The sequence below is a fragment of the Meriones unguiculatus genome, chromosome 15 (genome assembly GCF_030254825.1).
Source record: "Meriones unguiculatus strain TT.TT164.6M chromosome 15, Bangor_MerUng_6.1, whole genome shotgun sequence".
NCBI lineage: Eukaryota > Metazoa > Chordata > Mammalia > Rodentia > Muridae > Meriones > Meriones unguiculatus.
In genome coordinates, this window is record NC_083362.1 from 18384321 (window position 1) to 18401581 (window position 17261).

Consider the following 17261-nt stretch of genomic DNA (forward strand, 5'->3'; position numbering starts at 1 on the left):
AAAAAAAAAAAAAGCAAAAAACAGCCCACATGACCCGGGCGGCGCAGGCAGCGGCGCCGGCGGCGCCTCCCCTCGCTCGGTCCGGAGCTCACACCCGCGCCCGCGCCGCCCGCCAGCCCCGCGCCCCGCGCCCGGGCGGAGCCCCCCCGTGTACGCGCCCACGTCCACGTTCACGCGCGCGGCCCCGCGCTGCACCGAGGCTGCTGCCGCCCGGGCCGCCGCGGCAGTCGGCTTCACACGCAGGTCATTAACGAGGGGGCGTGCCCGAGGAAGGCTTTTTTTTTTTCCCATAAAGCATTTTCTCTCTCTCTCCCTCTCTCTCCTTTTTTTCCCTCCTCTTTTGCAAAACTGACTTTTCCCCCTTTCTACTCCTCGCCAGCCTCCCCACCTCTCCGAGGCTGCTCGCGCTGCTGCACCCAAGTTTTATTTTTCCCGCCCGGGCAGAGGCTTTTAGGATTCGGTCGGCGGCGTCCACCTCTCGTCCCTGCCGTGCCCGAGGAGGGGAAGAGAGGAGGCAGGTTCGCGTCGGGGAGGTTTCTCGGATGTAGTCATCGGGGAGGCGCCGCCGGCTCGTGCGTGCTGCTCCCTCTACCCGGCTCCAAACTGATTGATGAACCTCCACAAGTTGCTGGGCTCGGGGCCGGAGCGGTCGGAGTGCCGGGGACACTTCTGAGCGCTGACCCGGGGCTGCTGGCACGCGGCGAGGGGGTCCAGCGAGCCTGACGCCCGCCCATCCCGGACCCGGAGGGCTCCGTTGGAAAGTGATTGTTTGCCCCCTCCCGCTCTCCAGCGCGGCGGTTGGCTCGGCGTCGCCCTGCAGGTTCGGGCATCCCGGCCCTGCCTGGCCGGCTGGTTCGCCACCTCTGCTCTCCATTCACTCCGCTGCACCCACACCCGGCCGAGGGAAGCCAGCGGGAGCCGTCCCCGGCCCGGCGTGCCGCCTCTCCTCTCCGCCTCTGCGGTCCGGACTCCCCTGGGGACCCGCTGGAAGACGTGAAGAGCCAAACTTTTCTTTGAGGTTCTCCGAGGCGACACCGCTCCCCCTCTTCCCGCGCGAGCGGCTGCAGCTTCGGGCAGTTCCAGGAACGCCGGCGGAGGGCGAGGGCTCGCGGATCCGGATCCCTCCCCGCCCTGCCTTCGGCGCGCCCCCGGGGACCGCGGCGCCCAGGACTCCCGCGAGGCTCGCCAGGGGGTCGCCGCCTGGCCGCGGCTCGAGGGGGAGGCTCCGGACGGCGTCCAGCCTCCCGGGGCCGCGAGCGTGAGGACAGCCCTCCCCTCCCGCCCCGTGCGCACAGCGCCCTCCTCCCGCGGCTCCTCTACCCGCCGCCAAAGTAACTTGGAGCAGAGCGGGGCGCACGGCGAGGGCCCAGCGCGGCCGAGGAACCCCGTGTGGACCGCGGCGCCCACGCTGAGCCGGGCCCGGCGGGCCGGTGTATGTCTCCCCGCGGCCGCGGCGCTCGCCTCCCGGTGACTGTGCAGCGTGCGCCGCCGCCTGCCCCGACCCGCGCCGCCGCCGCCGCCCGGCCCCGCACGCACCTCCCTCTCCCGGGGTGACCGGCCTGCGGCCGCCGCCCGAGACCCAGCTCCGCACCCCTTCCCCCGCCGCCGCCGCTGCCGCACACACGCACGCGTCTCCCCGTCTTGTGATTCTTCTCCTCTCCCGAGCCCTTCAGCGGGGGTGCGAGTCTGTCCCCCCCACCCCACGCCCCAACCCACTGCCGCCTTTTCTCTCTCTCTCTCTCTCTCTCTCTCTCTCTCTCTCTCTCTCTCTCTCTCTCTCTCTCTCTCTCTCTCTCTCCTCCCGCGCTCGCCGCGCTCTCCTCGACCCTTCGTTTTATTTATTCGTATTTATTTGGCGTCCGCTCTCTCCTCTCCGTCCCTCTCCCTCCCTCCCTCTGGATCCCCGCTCTCTCCCCGGAGTGGCGCGTTGGAGGCTCCGCCGCTGGCCAGGCGTGATGTTGCACGTGGAGATGTTGACGCTGCTGTTTCTGGTGCTCTGGATGTGCGTGTTCAGCCAGGACCCGGGCTCCAAAGTCGTCGCCGACCGCTACGCCGTCTACTGGAACAGCAGCAACCCCAGGTGAGGTGGCCGGGGCTGGGGGCGCCGGGAGCTCGGGCTCCGCGGGCCTGGGCCGGGAGCGGCGCGCTCCAGCCGCGGGCAGCGCGCGCCCTCCGAGCCTGCGTGGCTGGGGCCGCCGGGCGCCGGCGGGAAGCGGCCTCTCGCCCCGCGCCGCTCTTTGTTAAAGCCGCGGCGACCGGGCCGGCTGCGGCTCCGAGTGCCCGGGGCTGCGGGGAAGCCGCGGAGCTGGGAGGGAGCCCGGGACCGACAGGGGACCTCGCCTCCCGGCCCGCACAGCCTGATCCCGGCTCAGGGCTTGGATGCAGGGAGCCCCGGGTGCGTACCGCCGAGAGGTCCTTCCCGGAGCCTTGCGGGGCGCAGGGCTGGGGCCTGAGGACCCGCCGAACAGCACCAAACTTGTTCGTTTTTATTTATTTATTTATTTTTATTTTCAAATCTAAACCCTATTCCTCCTTCTCCCTCTGCGCGCGCGGAGAGAGCGCACGGGTTAGGGGCAGCGAAAAGGGGCGGGTGGGAAGCGGAAGCTATAGGTTTTAGTGTTCTTTCTAACTGCGAGGAAACTGTTCGGTGACATCCTCTCCCTCACCCCCCAGTCGGTCTAGGCCCAGCGCGCTTGGCCGTGGAGAGGATTCTCCCAGCCCGGGCACCCTCTTTTTTTCCCCCCAGTGGGCTTGAGGTGCCAGAAAGTTTGATCGAATGCCGGGTTACGTCACGGGTGCAGAGCGGGCTGCTGGAGTTGGCGAGCCGGAAGGTGGGAGCCTTCGCCCCGGGGGCCTGGCGCTGCGCAGCTGGAGGGGCGCGCGCTCACCTGGAGCTGCGTCCCCGCGACCCCGAGCCGCCGGGCTCCGCGGGAGGCTGCCGGGGACTGCCCTAGCGCACGTGCTGGGCCCCAGCCAGCCGCAGCCGCCGCCGCCCTGCGGTTCTGGACGCTGGAGAGGGGAGGAGGCTTGTACCCTGCGCCAGGCAGACCCTCTCCGGGTCCGCAGCGTTCCCAAGCCTCCCTTTCTCCCGGATCTGGACCCCCAGCGGTCCGGCTCTTCCTTGGGCTGAAGTGCAAGTTGCGAGCACAGAGGCGGGAGGCCGTGGACGGAGCCTGAGGTTGTGGCGCATCTAATGTTCTGCGCGAGGGGGCCGGCGGGCGCCTCCAGTTCAGTTTCCCACCAGCCCTTTCTAGCGCCTCCAGCTTTCCTTCCGTGTGAATTCAGAGGATTCCCGGCTTGACTAGGGTCAGCCGGGATGAAGAGCAGATTTCTCCAGGAACGCTCCGGGATGCCCATCTTAGGGAGAGTTTGCCCCGCCCTGTTACTCCGGCCCAGTCACACCCAGGTAGCCTGAAGTCCTAAGTGCCTACCTAGCACAAGTGGAGATGTCCCTGAAAGTTTGCATTTATGATAAAAAGTGTCGTGGGAGTGGGCGATTAAAATGGGAAAGTATTTCCTCTTTGACATGCCACTAACCACTATTAGGAAAAGAGAAAGACTACAGTCTGCCAGAGAATATGCCTTTTATTAGAGCTGACAAGACAAATAGAGAAAGCTTTCCCGTTGCAATGGCTTTAAAATCAAGTCTAATTACATTGCTTGGCGTAGTCACCTTTGGACTTTATTGGGCAGCATGTGTGGAACATCAGTTTGCATTTTCAAACTTCAGTGATTTATCCAAGAGAGTAGAGCCGGTTCTTTGAATTTGGGACGTTTTACTCTTGTTTGACATTCAAAAACTTCAGGGGGATCTTGTCCTGGTATTCATTCATTAGAAAGGGGGTGTTCCAGCTCGCTCTGGGTTGTATCAGAAGGAAGCATCAGCTGGCCTGATCTCCCCCCTCTTTACCCGTCAAACTAGGCTCAGTAAGTTGACGGACATTTTATCTCAGTTTTATGTTTTTGATACCGTTGTTTGGTTTGAGATTAGCAAATTGATTTTTGTCATAGGTCATGTTTTTTAATAGATCTGCCCTTCCTAAAGAAAACTCTTTCTCTCAGGATGCCATGGTAGCTGTGAACCTGCTCAAAGTTATAATCTGTAGACTTTTAAAATACCAAGAGTAGTTTTAAACCAGTATGCTTATTTGAAGGCTGTGGAAATACCTCACTCTTTGATCATTAGCAGTTTGATGACATCCCAAAAGAAAGAATCGGGGACCTTTCTCTCATCCAACCTTTAATATTCTTAGGGATTTGTGGAGGCATTTATCATGCTACGTTGTTACATTAAAACTTACCTTAAATATAGGCAGTGGTGGGCAGTTTTAATTCAGATTTATTGATTCAAATGTTTTTTTTTTTTCATCAGGAAAAGTCAGTTTGATGTAACCAAAGAGATAAATGCAAAATAAGTTAATTTTAAAGTAAAACCCAACACTTTGTTACAGAGATAGAAAACATTTCATAGAATTTGTGTGGGTTTATTCAGTATTACAAATTAAATGTTGTACATTTCCTTTTCATGTATGTTGTGGTTTTATAAAGTAAGTTATCCCTGACTTTTGGTCTTCTCTATATGTGTCAAGAGCTTGCTAAATGACCAAAGTAATAAGCGGACTTGAGCCTTTGGAAAATGTGTAGACAATATTACTTGCAACTTAAATTCTTTTTTTTTTTCTACTTGGAAGTTTAGTGAATACATTAAACTGATAAGAATGGATAGTTTCTGTACACAAAGTAAGTGGAGTAGGTTCTGCTTGAAATTGTGTTTATTTAGGTTGAAATAAAATAAAAATATCTTGGTCATCAGCATTAAGCAGCTCATTCTGTAACAGGTACTGGAAGTAACTTCTGTGACAGATTAAGTTTTGTCTGCTGTGTGGACTTCCATTACTGACTTTGCATTCATGCCCTAAGTAGCTATAAGTTTATTATTTCAGGAAAATAGAAACTCATGTCCTGTCAGAATAGGGGTACAGTTAAAGCCTGTCTCTTTGCTGGTCACTTCTAGGAAATGGATATTTAGCTTTTAAATGTTGCTAACTTTTCAGTTGCCTGTATTTATTGGACAGTGAACCCAGTTGATTTTATGCATCGAATTGGCACAGACCTGTGAAATAGCAACCGAGAAATATCAGCCCGAATAGAAATACTATATCACATTTGCCTAAATTTGCCCTTCACATTTCTCAGATTTGAAGGCTTGCTGGGGTTTCAACTAAAAATGTGACCAATTCTCTTAACTGTTGTGCTGCATTCTGAGCTAGATTTTAAGAGAGCCATTTGCACAATGAAAATCTAACTCACAGAGTTTAACTATTTGCTTTAGCTTAAAACCATAGAAAGATTTTTAAGGAACTTTTAAAAATAACTTAAATAATAAAACTTTATTTGCAATCCCTATTGGTAGCTATGCCTGTACAAATAGACATGACTTGATATTAAGATCATGTCCATTAACCTGAAGATTGCTGTAAACAGTTCTATGCTTCCAAAAAATATTCTCTTGGACAGTGTGTATATTGAGAAATTGCTCTGCAGTTTCTCTGTTTGCCAAAATGATGTTGGAGTCATTCAGTGTATCTCCTGATTTGTATTGTAGATAAGGGAGCAAAAAATGATGGTGGCTGCAAGTATAGCTAATACTAGCTCTCCTCAGCCTGTGTTTGGCTTCTGCTAACATTTGAGTATTTTCCATTTAAGAGTTTATCCTCTTAGTATGAGTAATATCATGAAGACTCCACTGAGGACAATCAAGTTGGCTTTTGTTGTTGTTGCAGTTCTTTCTTTTTATTTTTTTTTATTTTTTAAGGAACTATAGGAAGCATTTCATATAAAAGTAGTAGCTTACCGGCTTCATTTAGAATGGGTCTCTAAAGGCCTTAGAATTGTGGTTAGCAGTCCTCTTTGGGGGTTTCTGAATGTGGGGACCTGAGCACATGGCTAAGCAGAGAGAAGCACTGATAATTTTTTTTCTCAGAATATTCCCTTCAGTAAGTGTTTTTCTTTCAAAATTCAGTGGTTCATTTTAAAAACATCTGAGCCATCATCAGTTTGATCATGTGTGCCAGGACACTGGCACTGTGCCTTTCTCATTGACAAATAAATGAAATCATCAAGGCTTAAATCTAGGAAATAGTTGTGAGGGGAGAAGAGGAAAGGTTTATTTTGATTTCCAGTGGGTTCTATGACTGTATTTGTAAAGGCTTCCTTATTTTTGAAGTTAAATTTTTTTAAAGTAATGTTCAAAACCTTTAAAAAAAAAAGGCACCATGTGAAATCTAACTCTGAGTTTCAGTACCATTTAAGGTCCCATTTTATTAGCTCTATTGGGATAATTTTATCATCTTGATATTTATGTCCAAGTTATGTAAGCACTCTACATTAGACCGATATCCTATGTCCTTGTATGTGCCCATTAACAGATCTGCAGTCTACCTTCCCCTCTCTGCCTCCTCTGTCCTTTAAATACAGACATTTGTAGAACAAGCCTGCTTCTTAGTTTTTGGCTCGTCTCTCCTGGAGTTTTACAGGGCACAATTAGCTAATGAGTTTATTATTTCCCAGCCATTGTGCGCACTGTTTTACATAGTCATACTAAGCTATCAGAAAGCATATTCTGTCTGCTGTTAAGGTGACTGGCTCATCAGCGCTGTATGAGGCAGCTCTGCAGACTCATCCAGCATTTCCATTATGAAGCCAGTATCAGTAAGCTAGGAGTGAGCAAAGAGATCAGAGACAGTGGTTAGCAATTCACTTCTTCTGTGGCATGAGTTGAGTGGTATTAACCAGGTTATTTTTGTGGCCGATACACAGTAGCTTTAGAGCTTTCTGCCTGTGAAAATAGGGGTAGGTTTAGATGGAACCCTTAGCTATTCGGGACAAATTAACTTCCTGAATTTTCTGCTGTTTAATCTTGCAAAATACCTTCTGAACAGGCATTTCATTGCAGTCTCCCCACTGGCCTGGTTTCCTGTTGCACAGGGACAGATAAAGATGGTATCCCTCTTCTCTCCTGTTGCTATGAACTGAGCTACCCACCAGCTTCATGCTGGGCCAAGAAAGTGGGTGAATACAATTAGTCCTTCAGGAGTCCTAGGCTTTGCTAGTTTCAGAAAAGAAGATGCCGAAAGATGCCGAAAGAATTTACCATAGCAGGCAGGGACAAATCATAAAAATACTTGAAAAAAAAAAACAACCAACATTTATATATATATGTGTGTGTGTGTGTGTATACATATATATATGTATATAGTAGTGCATTGTTTATTTTTCAACATAAATATTTTTTCTAAATTTTTGAGAAATATTTCATTCTATGTCTTTTTCTGATTGTTGTGAATAAGCTCCATAGCTATGAGGGTTCTAAAAGGTAAGATCTTTTCAGTAATGAGCCACTGTGTGGGGATTCAGTTCATACTATTGATTTTCTCTTCAGAAGTAGTATATAAACCATTAAAATAAGAGCATAACTGCAGTGTCCATGTTGAGAAAGTAGCCTGTGTTCTCCTAAGCACAGTGGGAAGGCAGTCCTTGCCCCTTGCCCAGGACAACTCACTCAGATCAGTCTTCTGAACAGAGGGAAAAAAAATTGTCTTTTGATCAGTTCTGACAAACAACACCTTCATATTCAGGCATAAAAACTTCAAAGAGGAACATGAAGAATGAGATATTAATACTCAACTTTTAATAATTTGTCTTACCATAGTGGTCTTAGCCAAACGTCAATAAATTACTGTCTCTTTGAAGGGCTTGATTTATATTTTTCCATTTATATGTTAGTCTGCTTCTCAACTCATGTCCTGAGATGTTTTGTAGAAAAGTTTCTTGTGATTAATGTGAACCTCCAGTGTTTCTGAATAGGAAATTACTCAGTACGAGGAAGTCTGTTTTTTCCCCTTCTTAAATTTGTTTGCATTTTATGCTTTAAAAATGTAGTCAGTCATGAGCAAGTCAGCACAGTGACACAGAACCACTTGGTTTAAAAGTAAACATTAACAATGCAAACTTTCTATACTAAAATTATTATGCATACTTCTTGGTGAAGAAAAATGCATGCATTTTGATCTTCTTGATGGTCTGTAGCTCTGACCGCACGCTGAAGGATGGTTGTGGCACTTCCAAAATCTCTGCACCGACCATTTGCTCATAGAAAATGTGTGTGGATACAAACTCTTGCTTTTTGAGCTTTTGGGATCTAGCTTTCAAACTGTGAACCATATGTTTCAGCAAAACATTACTTTAAAATGTTGGGAACTCCTACTGAAGTTACCTGCGTGCGGAGAGACCCTAGCACACTGTAGCAACGGCTCGCTCTGCTCTCATTCAGGTGGATTCTATCATTTTCAATAAGGAAAAATAAACCTTTGTCATCTTTAGAAACATCCTTCATACGACTGACAGTTGACAGGTTGAAGAAAATGTTACTGTCAGGTCTTATTTTCCACTCAAGTGAGGAATAAAAATAGGTTTAGATGATTAAAAAAAAATCTATTTAAAAGTTATTTCAAAATGCAGGGAAATATTTTTAATTTTTACGTGGAGGTCATAAAACTAATCTGCACTTTACTTCAGAGAAGGTCAGTGAAGTGCGTTTCAAGGAGAGATTCTGAACACTTAATTCCCTGTGCTTTTACTCTAAGAAGTCAAATGCAGTTGAACTGATTGTGTGTCACTGGCTGTTTTATATCAGATTCTTAAGAGATGTGAGTTAATAATATTCCTGTTGTGACTTAGACACTGACCTGATTTTCATGACTGATGATCATGATTTGGTGTGAAACAAAAGTGAGAGGTCACCCATTTTGGACGCACTTGTACCATCACGCACATGCATGTGCGCGTTGGACGGTTGTGCTGTTCACACACAAAGGTTGGACCATCTTGAGAAACGGCTTTGTTATTGGTACTTTTAAGTATCTGTACAGTGTCACGGATGCACTCCCAGGCAGAAGCCTGTGAACACACGGAAACTAGAATAAGGCTAAAGTCATATTTCTGCATCTAGAAGAGCTGGTTTTATTTTGGCTTCCAGCATTTCCGCCCTCTCCCCTCCCCCAAAGCAGCCATCTTGTTTTAAGACCGGTTTTATTTCTCTCGTGAAATTGTCTGGAAATGAATATGGATAGAAAAGGACTAAGTAAGCATTTTGGTGGGACTCTATGTTAAAGCACTGTCTTATTTGGAGAGTCGCAAAAATGCTTTCTTTTTGTGTTGACGAAAAGGTTGTTTTAAATAGTGTTAACATGCTTCGCTGCGATGTGTTACGTTTTAACGTTAAATGCGAGGCTGCGCCACGTTTCCTCGCGTAGTTTTCTCTTGAAGCTTACAACTCATTGCTAATTTCAAAGTGATATGTCCGAGGTTTCCACTGTCACCCCCCACCCTTCATTTCCTGATTTCTTTTTTGCTGACCCAACTGAGTAGTTCTTATTGTTTCAAATCAGCCCCCTTCTTCCTCTCCCTCTGTCCCCCTCCCCAGCATACATGCACACATAATTGATGGGCATTTCCAGGTATCTTTATGCAGTAAGAGGCAGGGGTAAAAATGTAGGTGCCTCCCCAAATAAAGCATTCATATCCTCTGAGAAGCATTATGTGAAGTCAGAGCCCAGGTGCCCCTTAAATACGGCCTCTCACTTTTTTTCTTTTTTTTAATAAGCAGTTTTTGAGAGTACTGAGACGCCTTTGTGGCTGAAACTTGTGAGATCGCATCAGCAGAGTCGGCTGTGTTTTCTGCCATGTTCTGTGTCTCTGGGTACAGTTGGAAGAACATGTGGCCTAGTAAACTTTACCAAAAGTTTATACCACACTTCCTGCTGCTGCGTCTGTTTGATGATGTCTGAGAACATCATCATCATGTATTTCAGTAAAAGCAAAGCTCCCCTAAGATTAATTTCTAAAGTAGCCTGACTCAGTCGGTCTAATTTAAACTGGGCACCGAGTCCACTGTCTGCTTCAGATTACTTGCTCGGTGGAAGAGGGGTTTTCGTGGTTCTGGACCCAGGGATAAAGTTGGTACATAAAGTGGATGTTTAAAGAACAGATGGACATCTAACGCTTAAAGTCGAGGTCGAAGCTGGTGGAGAGTTTCATACCAAAAAGCTTCCCTCTGTGGTCCGTATCTGCCTTCCTTTGACTGATGGGGAAGATTAAAATAACTGAGTGTTCAAAGTGACCTTTTAGTTTTAAATGAACAAATACTTTTTTTTAAATGCTGTTTCCAAGCTGTCAAAGTTTCCATTTTAAGTTTTATTAGTGACTTATTTATATAGGTAAAAACTATAATTAACAATTAGCTCTTGCCTCTTACTATGAAAACATAGTATGATGAAAGCGTTCCCTTATAGAAAATGTGGTCTTGTGGTTTGAGTAAAATTAACTTATGTTTTAGTGGAGTCATTAATTGTAGTACAAATTGTTACCCAGGTTTTGATGATGGGGAAGACATGATACTTGATGTTTCTGAGATGTCTTGGGGGTGGATTACCATTTTGTTGCATTTCCTGAGCTTAATATCTAGGAGACTTAAACCTCTGAATAAAGTTTTCTAGTGTTTAATTTAATGGAGACAAGTGAGAATGGGAAGAAAGGCCAAAGTAACCCTCCACATGGGGAAATTGTCTTTTATACTTAACAATTAGGTTAAACAAAGTGGGAGCAAATGAGCCTAGGCCCCCTTCTATTGTTTCAGAGCAAGAAAATTCAGACAGATGTGGGAATGTGGAAGCAGTGACCTCTGACTCTCACAGCATGGTCACTGCCCTGGCACACAAGTGTCCTGAGCCACCATCGGAGCAGGGTACTGTTTTGAAGTGACTGACACTTTGGGATGGAGGCCCAGAGGCCGATTCCGTGTGAGGCTTTCCAAAGCACTGGCTTCAGATAAAGTGCCTCTTCCCACCCTGTATGAAAAATGTCCCTCTGGCTCAGAGCTCTGGTGACTTCTGGGTGTGTTCTCTGTCTGTGCAGTTGCTATAAATCTTTGCTTTCAAATAATTCTCCTTATCCGTTGGAATAATGGAAAGGGATAAGGGAGGCTCAGATATACCTTTCTGTTTCGGCAGAGCGCTTGCCTGCTTTATTTAGCTAATACTTTTTCTGAAAGATAGATGAAAGAGGTGGTTTTGTTAAAGGCTTTTTTTTTTTTCCAGCTCTGTAATCTTGCCAGTAACCTCTGGGTTCAGACAGACTATTAATGCTTTAGATACTGTGGCATTCAGTGTTTTCTTCATATATTTGTTTACTCTCACTGCTTCAGTAAACTTTTATGCCTATTTCTGTAGTTTTCTGGCAGGGGCTCCATTTATTAGCATTTAGTGACCCAGCACTAAAGAGGGGTGCAGTTCAAATAGTGGTGCTTCTGGCGGGGTTTTGTGTCAACCCAGAGAAAATAATAGGGAAATGAAAGCTGCCAAAATGTGTCTCCCAATTACTAATTAATCAGACGAGAAAGGACCTCAGTGGAGGAGCTCATGTCCACCAAGGCAGCAACTTGGGGATGCTTCATTTTAAATACTGTATGAAAGAAATTAAAGTGAGCCTCGGGAAACGTAGCACCCATATAGAAGATTACAAATGTTAATTCGTTTTAGGTCTGTGAAAAGGGAGACAAAAACCATAATTTAAAATTGAATCTTTGTACTCTTCACTGCTGTTATCAAAACATAAAGCTATTCTAAAGAGTATTTCCCTTATTAATAAGCAATGCCTCTATTCTTATTAATATTTTAGTGCAAGCATTATGCTATTCTTGGTTTTAGTTTTGGTGTAGCACTGTGCACATAATTTTTTGTTGAGAGACTTGGTTGCATTTTTAAGTCTTTCCCCCTCACTTTATGCCAGCCATCTATATTTTAGAGATTACTGTAACTGGGAAAAGAAACTCCCCTTCCCTACAAATTAAAATGTGCATGTAGTCATACTCTCCTTTCCTGGCCGTGTTTTCTCTATGGTTGCTGGGCCCATAATTAAATGCCTGTTATTAATGTATTTTTTTTTCCATAGCATTTACAACATAAAAAGGAAAAGGTCTGTGTAGCACTATAGCTGTCAGGGGAACAATGAAAACTAATCACGCACTCAGCTGTCATCATTGTCAGCTGTCCTCTTGGGAAGATAACAGTATGATTGTGTGTGTGTGTTTGTGTATGTTTATGTGTGTGTATGTTTGTGTTTGTGTGTATGTTTATGTGTGTGTGTATATTTGTGTGTGTGTTTGTGTGTATGTTTATGTGTGTGTTTGTTTGTGTGGGTATATGTAGTCCATGCCTACACACATAGGGTCAGACTTAACTTTTGCTGCACTTTGGAGCTGTGTGTTTTCTGGATCTAAATGAACCACTAGCAACAAAATGTACACATGCTATCTAATTCAGCTAATTAGGTTCAAGAACAACAGTAGTTTGGTGGAGCCCCCCCCTTTACTGCCCTTTCTTCATAATATAGATGGAATCAGTCGATTTATGCCTCTGAGAAGCTCATTAATTGAAATATTTGGGCATGGTCTTGTAATCAATGCACACATGTTGTTAATTATCTAATTATTTCTTGAAAATTCTTATTTCCTTACTTTGGATGTTTGTGTTGATAACTGGATGATCGAGAACTAATCAATTTATTCCAAATAGTTCCTTGGAGCTGTTTCACTGTCCTTGGAGCTGTTTCACTGTCCTGGCCACTATTTAGAGGTATTTAAGAAAGAAAATAAAACAAGTGATAGTAAGTTTTTTTTCTTCAAAGTTGGACAACTTCGGTGTGTTTGGTGACAGGCATCTGAAGCAGTGAAGTGACCGGGTGCTCAGAGCCAGTTCTGAGTTACAGTCTCTGAGCAGAACCAGCCTGTGTCTCACGTAAATGTTTCACATTAACACTTCTCATCCTTTGGGCGAATTCTCTGTATTTGGAGAGAATATATTTCTTGTGTCTCATGCTAGAGTCAAATGGGAGGAGAACTCAGGAATTTTATTTTGATTTGATGATATTTCAAAACAAAAAACCTCCTCATTTCACATTCAAGAGATATTACTGGTATTAGTAATAATATATTCTATTATTAATAAAATATTCATGTTTTGGAAACTTAAGAAGTTATGATTGATAAAATAAATATTGAGAGATACCACGTGTAAAACACAGAGGCATATGGAAGGTGGCTCAGAGGAGGCAGGCAGAGGCTGCTCCTAAGGAATTCAAGGGTTTGCTTCAGGGCTGAGAGTTTTGTGGCTGTAATGGCAGTACAGAGCAGAAAGCGCTGTGAGAAATCTTCCCGTCACGTCACGGGACAGGCGCCTGCCGAGTGTCTGTCGTGGGCCAGGTAGTGCCCTCAGAGCTGGGGGTGCAGCATTGCCCATGGCACGCCAGCCACCAGGACACATCCATTTAGTGCTTTCTGGGCCCCGTTGTCTCCCCCTCAGGTGCATTGGAGCTCTTCAGAAATCTTGCTGCACTGCGGGTTTTAGTTCAGTAGACCTAACAAGTTCTCGGGGGAGACTGCTGCAGACAGTGATGGGAGTCCCCGGGTTGTGAACCAGCTTGGACATGGGTGCTTCACATACCTTTAGTCGGGGAGATTCTTTTCTCTGGCTTCTTAGTAAGGATGTGGAGCAGTGCCTGCCCCGAGCTTCCTATACAGCCATCCCTGTGGTTCCTAAAATGGCTCCATATTTGTGTGAGTGGAAGTTATTTGTCATCTACAAGGCTGGAAAGGCCCAGCAGTCTTCATTTCTAGCCCTTTCCACCGGAATTGCAGGCGTATAAAATAAAATTGTACACTGAGGTTTATGCTTCATTAAAAAGACGTACCACTAACAAGGTCAAGGCTGGGGATTTGGTTGTAAGCCCTCTCTGTAGGCAAACCCTACTGCAGTGAGCATGTCTTAGTCCAAGAAGTCTGAAGAGAACTCTGCTATAAATTTTAAGGATTTTTACACGCAAACCTTCCCCGAAGGTACTGTAAGTGCCGGTTTCAAAATGACACCTCAAAAAACAGATTTTTAACACTTCCCAATTTTCCTCCATGTGGTTAAACGAGCCTAAAATGTTTATTTTATTATGAAGCATAGAAGATGGCTCCTTGCGGCTCTGCTGTTTCCACTGGCTGAGTTTCCTATGGGTGGCCTTCTGGAGCCTGTGCTTCTAGCAGAGATTGAAGGACTTGGGGAAAAAAGGTCTCCTGCTCTGAGTTTCTGCAATTCCAGAGTGAGGGAACTGCTTCTGTAGGCATGTTCTGTAGACACGTGTCCTCCACGTCAGAGCAAACAACTTATTTTTTTCTGTGTCACAAATGCTGTGGGATGCTTTTATTGACAAGCAAGGAGGGGGACTGATTAAATTTTGGTTATTCTGCCTTCTTTTGTTATTCTCTTGCTGTGAATACAGTATTACCAGCCTAAGTGTAAAGTCTCCGAAGGAATCAACCAATAGCCTTTATGTTGTGATGAAAAGATAGAGAAAACCTGCTATAATCAGGTCCTTATGAAAACCAAGGGCATTTTAATTTTTCAATTATTTATAATTGTCGTTATTATTATTATTGAGACAGGGTCTTACTTTGTAGCTCTGGCTGGCCTAGAACTGTCTATGTAGACCAAGCTGGCCTCGAACTCACAGAGATAGGCCTGCCTCTGCCTCCCAAGTGCTGATATTGAAAGGCGTTTCCTGCCACGCCTGGCTTGTTCTTGTTTTATAACAGTGTTTGCCAACACTTTTTATAGTTAATTATAAAGTAGAAGCGAATATCCTCCTTGTTAAATTCTTGATATAATGAATTTAATTAAAATTCTGGGCAGCAGTTTATAAGAACAATGAACATTATTAAGAATAGTAATTCAGCATAGGGCTGTTTGTTCATTTGTGAGCGTATGTTTTTGCTTCCCATGGCATAAAGGAGGACGGTTCTCAATAGGAACATTGAGGGGGAACTCTCAGTGTTTCTAGAGTTTCTAATTCTCCTAGATTAGGAATTCTGAGAGGCTTCTGTGACTGTGTGTGAGCTCAAGTGGCTCTTAGAAGGGAGGTGTGCTGTGTACTTAGAAGACTTAAATTTAAGAATAGACTACATTTGCTGATTAAAGTGAAGTCATTTGCATACCTCTAAGGCATGGCTTCACTTAGAATAGGATCATGTAGCTAGGTCTTAGGGTCACTGACAGGCTTAGAGAAAAGTGGAAGATGCCCCGTAGTTCCAACTGGTGTTTCGATTCCCCCATTTTTAAAAAACAGAAAAAGTAAATATATCGAATGTTTAAAAATCCATCTCAACATTTTTAAGTGTTTCTTTTTTTTTTTTTGTCATGAGATTAATAGATTGCAGCTGAATTTTTAGGCATACTCCCTTGTGTGTGTTCAAGTTGTGCACTTCTTAAATTTGAGTTTTATAATCACAAATGCTTATAAGAAAACTTTTTATTTTTGAGCATTATAGAGGCAGGGACTTTAGAGAACAAGATATTTAAAAGTATGTCAAAGGGCTGGTACGGTGGCTCCGTGGTTAAGAACACTGGCTGCTCTTCCAGAGGACCAGGTTCAGTTCCCAGCACTCACTTGGTAGCTCACAGCCATCCACACTCTAGTTCCAAGGCTCTGATGCTCTCTCTTCTGATCTCTGGGTACCAAGCGCTCACATGGTTCACATGCCCGAAAAACAACTCCTACATATGATATAAAAATAAAGCTAAAATTAGATTACGCTGTCTGACAATCATCTTTTAGCGTTTTTTTTTTTTTTTTTTTTTAATTTCAGATCTAGTTAAATTTTACAGCTGGTTGAATTATAAGTTCTGCTCATGGTGGCACATATGAACCTCAATTTTTTTTCACAGTAATAAATAAATAGGTGCAATAAAAATAATGTCCCCCTCCTGTGAAAATTTAAAGGGAAGTGTATATAAGAGACCTTAAAATTGCTCTAAAACTGTTGCAGAAAATAGATAGATTACATCATATCTCAGTAAGCCCGGGGAACAGAAGGATTAAGAGTTTAAGGGGGATGTTTTTACTTCATGCAAGTGACTCTCACTTTATAAAAGTCAACACATCCTTATAACTGGCAGATAAAGACTGTTCTTAAAGTGGGGATGTTGGCACATATTGTGGACCCAGACCTTGGGAGGCTGAGGCAGAAGTGGTCAGTTCAAAACTAGCCTGGGCTCTATAATGATACTCTGTTTCAAAACAAAAAGCACCATAAAACAAAAACAACAAATTTGAGAAGCCCTGTTCTCAGAAATAGAATCTTACTTTCAAAGCATCTTGGAAGAATTAACTTTTTAAAAGATGGAGTTATCAGCATGTGCTGAGCCTGAAAGCGCTGTGGTTTGCATTTGCATTGGGGTTTTGTTTTTTAAGAGAAGTTCCCATTACGGTTTTCCTTTGATTTGTACTAAAGGAGAAATGTGTGAAAAGTGGTACTTACGATGTATCTGCAAGACCTTCCTCACAGAAATGAGTTTTGGATCTCCGTTTTAAAATTGGTCATTTATTTTTAATGCCCTCTCTTCTCTCTGTTTGTTATCTGTATTGTTTTCTCGACTTTGGGCATCATAGGTGTAATGAGATATCTCTATCTCAAAGGAGAAATTAATGAATACCGACACCCTCCTGGAGAATGCTTGTATTTCCAATGAGGAGCTTGTTGAAACAAATCAATTCCTGTCTAGGGCTGTTCTTGCAGGCAGCCAGGCTGGCCCTGAGATCTTGGAGTTTTCTGAATTTAAGCCCCACTGCTCTGGCAGTGAGTCCCTTGATGTCTGTCTGCTCAAGAACTCTTGCTCTCTGTGGCCTTAAAACTCACTACAGAGTAATTATGCGCACATTAACGGTAGGAGCACAGATAGATCACAGCATCCAGCTGAATTTGTCAAGGAACGCAGATTTAATCCATTGAAACCTGATCACTGCTACAGGACAACTTCCTTGGAGAGCCGTCTGGTAGTTATTCAAAGCAGATTTTACTTCGTATGTTTATAGTTAGTTAGGTGAATAGCAAATGTGCTCATTATTTGTTCTAAAACTGCGTTCATGTACTTACGTAATTATTTTAGATCCTTTACTCTTAGTGTTACCCCCTCAAAGAGAAAAATTTACTTTAGAAGGGAAACTGTAAGTGATCCATACGTGCAGCCCCAGAACCTTGGTGCTGCTTGGCCAGTGGTGATATGCCTGCTGAGTTTATCACTGAGAGCATGGAAACTGAGTGAGCCATGGCTAAGTCGGCAAGACAGATTTCCCTTAAAAGCCCAGTGCTTTACCATTTAAAA

General features: G+C 44.8%; 1 protein-coding gene across 3 annotated transcripts in view; it reads left to right on the forward strand.

Annotated features, from left to right (window-relative positions):
• Positions 1–1269: 1269 nt before the first annotated feature.
• Efna5 (ephrin A5) overlaps positions 1270–17261 on the forward strand; it is a 274227-nt gene continuing 258235 nt past the window's right edge. For 2 of the 3 annotated variants that reach the window (XM_021642549.2, XM_021642550.2), the window contains exon 1: positions 1270–2080. In XM_021642549.2, the coding sequence (XP_021498224.1) occupies positions 1956–2080 (125 nt within the window). In that variant the 5' untranslated portion in view covers positions 1270–1955. Of the gene's footprint in view, positions 2081–2267; positions 2396–17261 lie in introns of those variants that run through there. The other variant, XM_060368272.1, reaches the window with a different exon arrangement.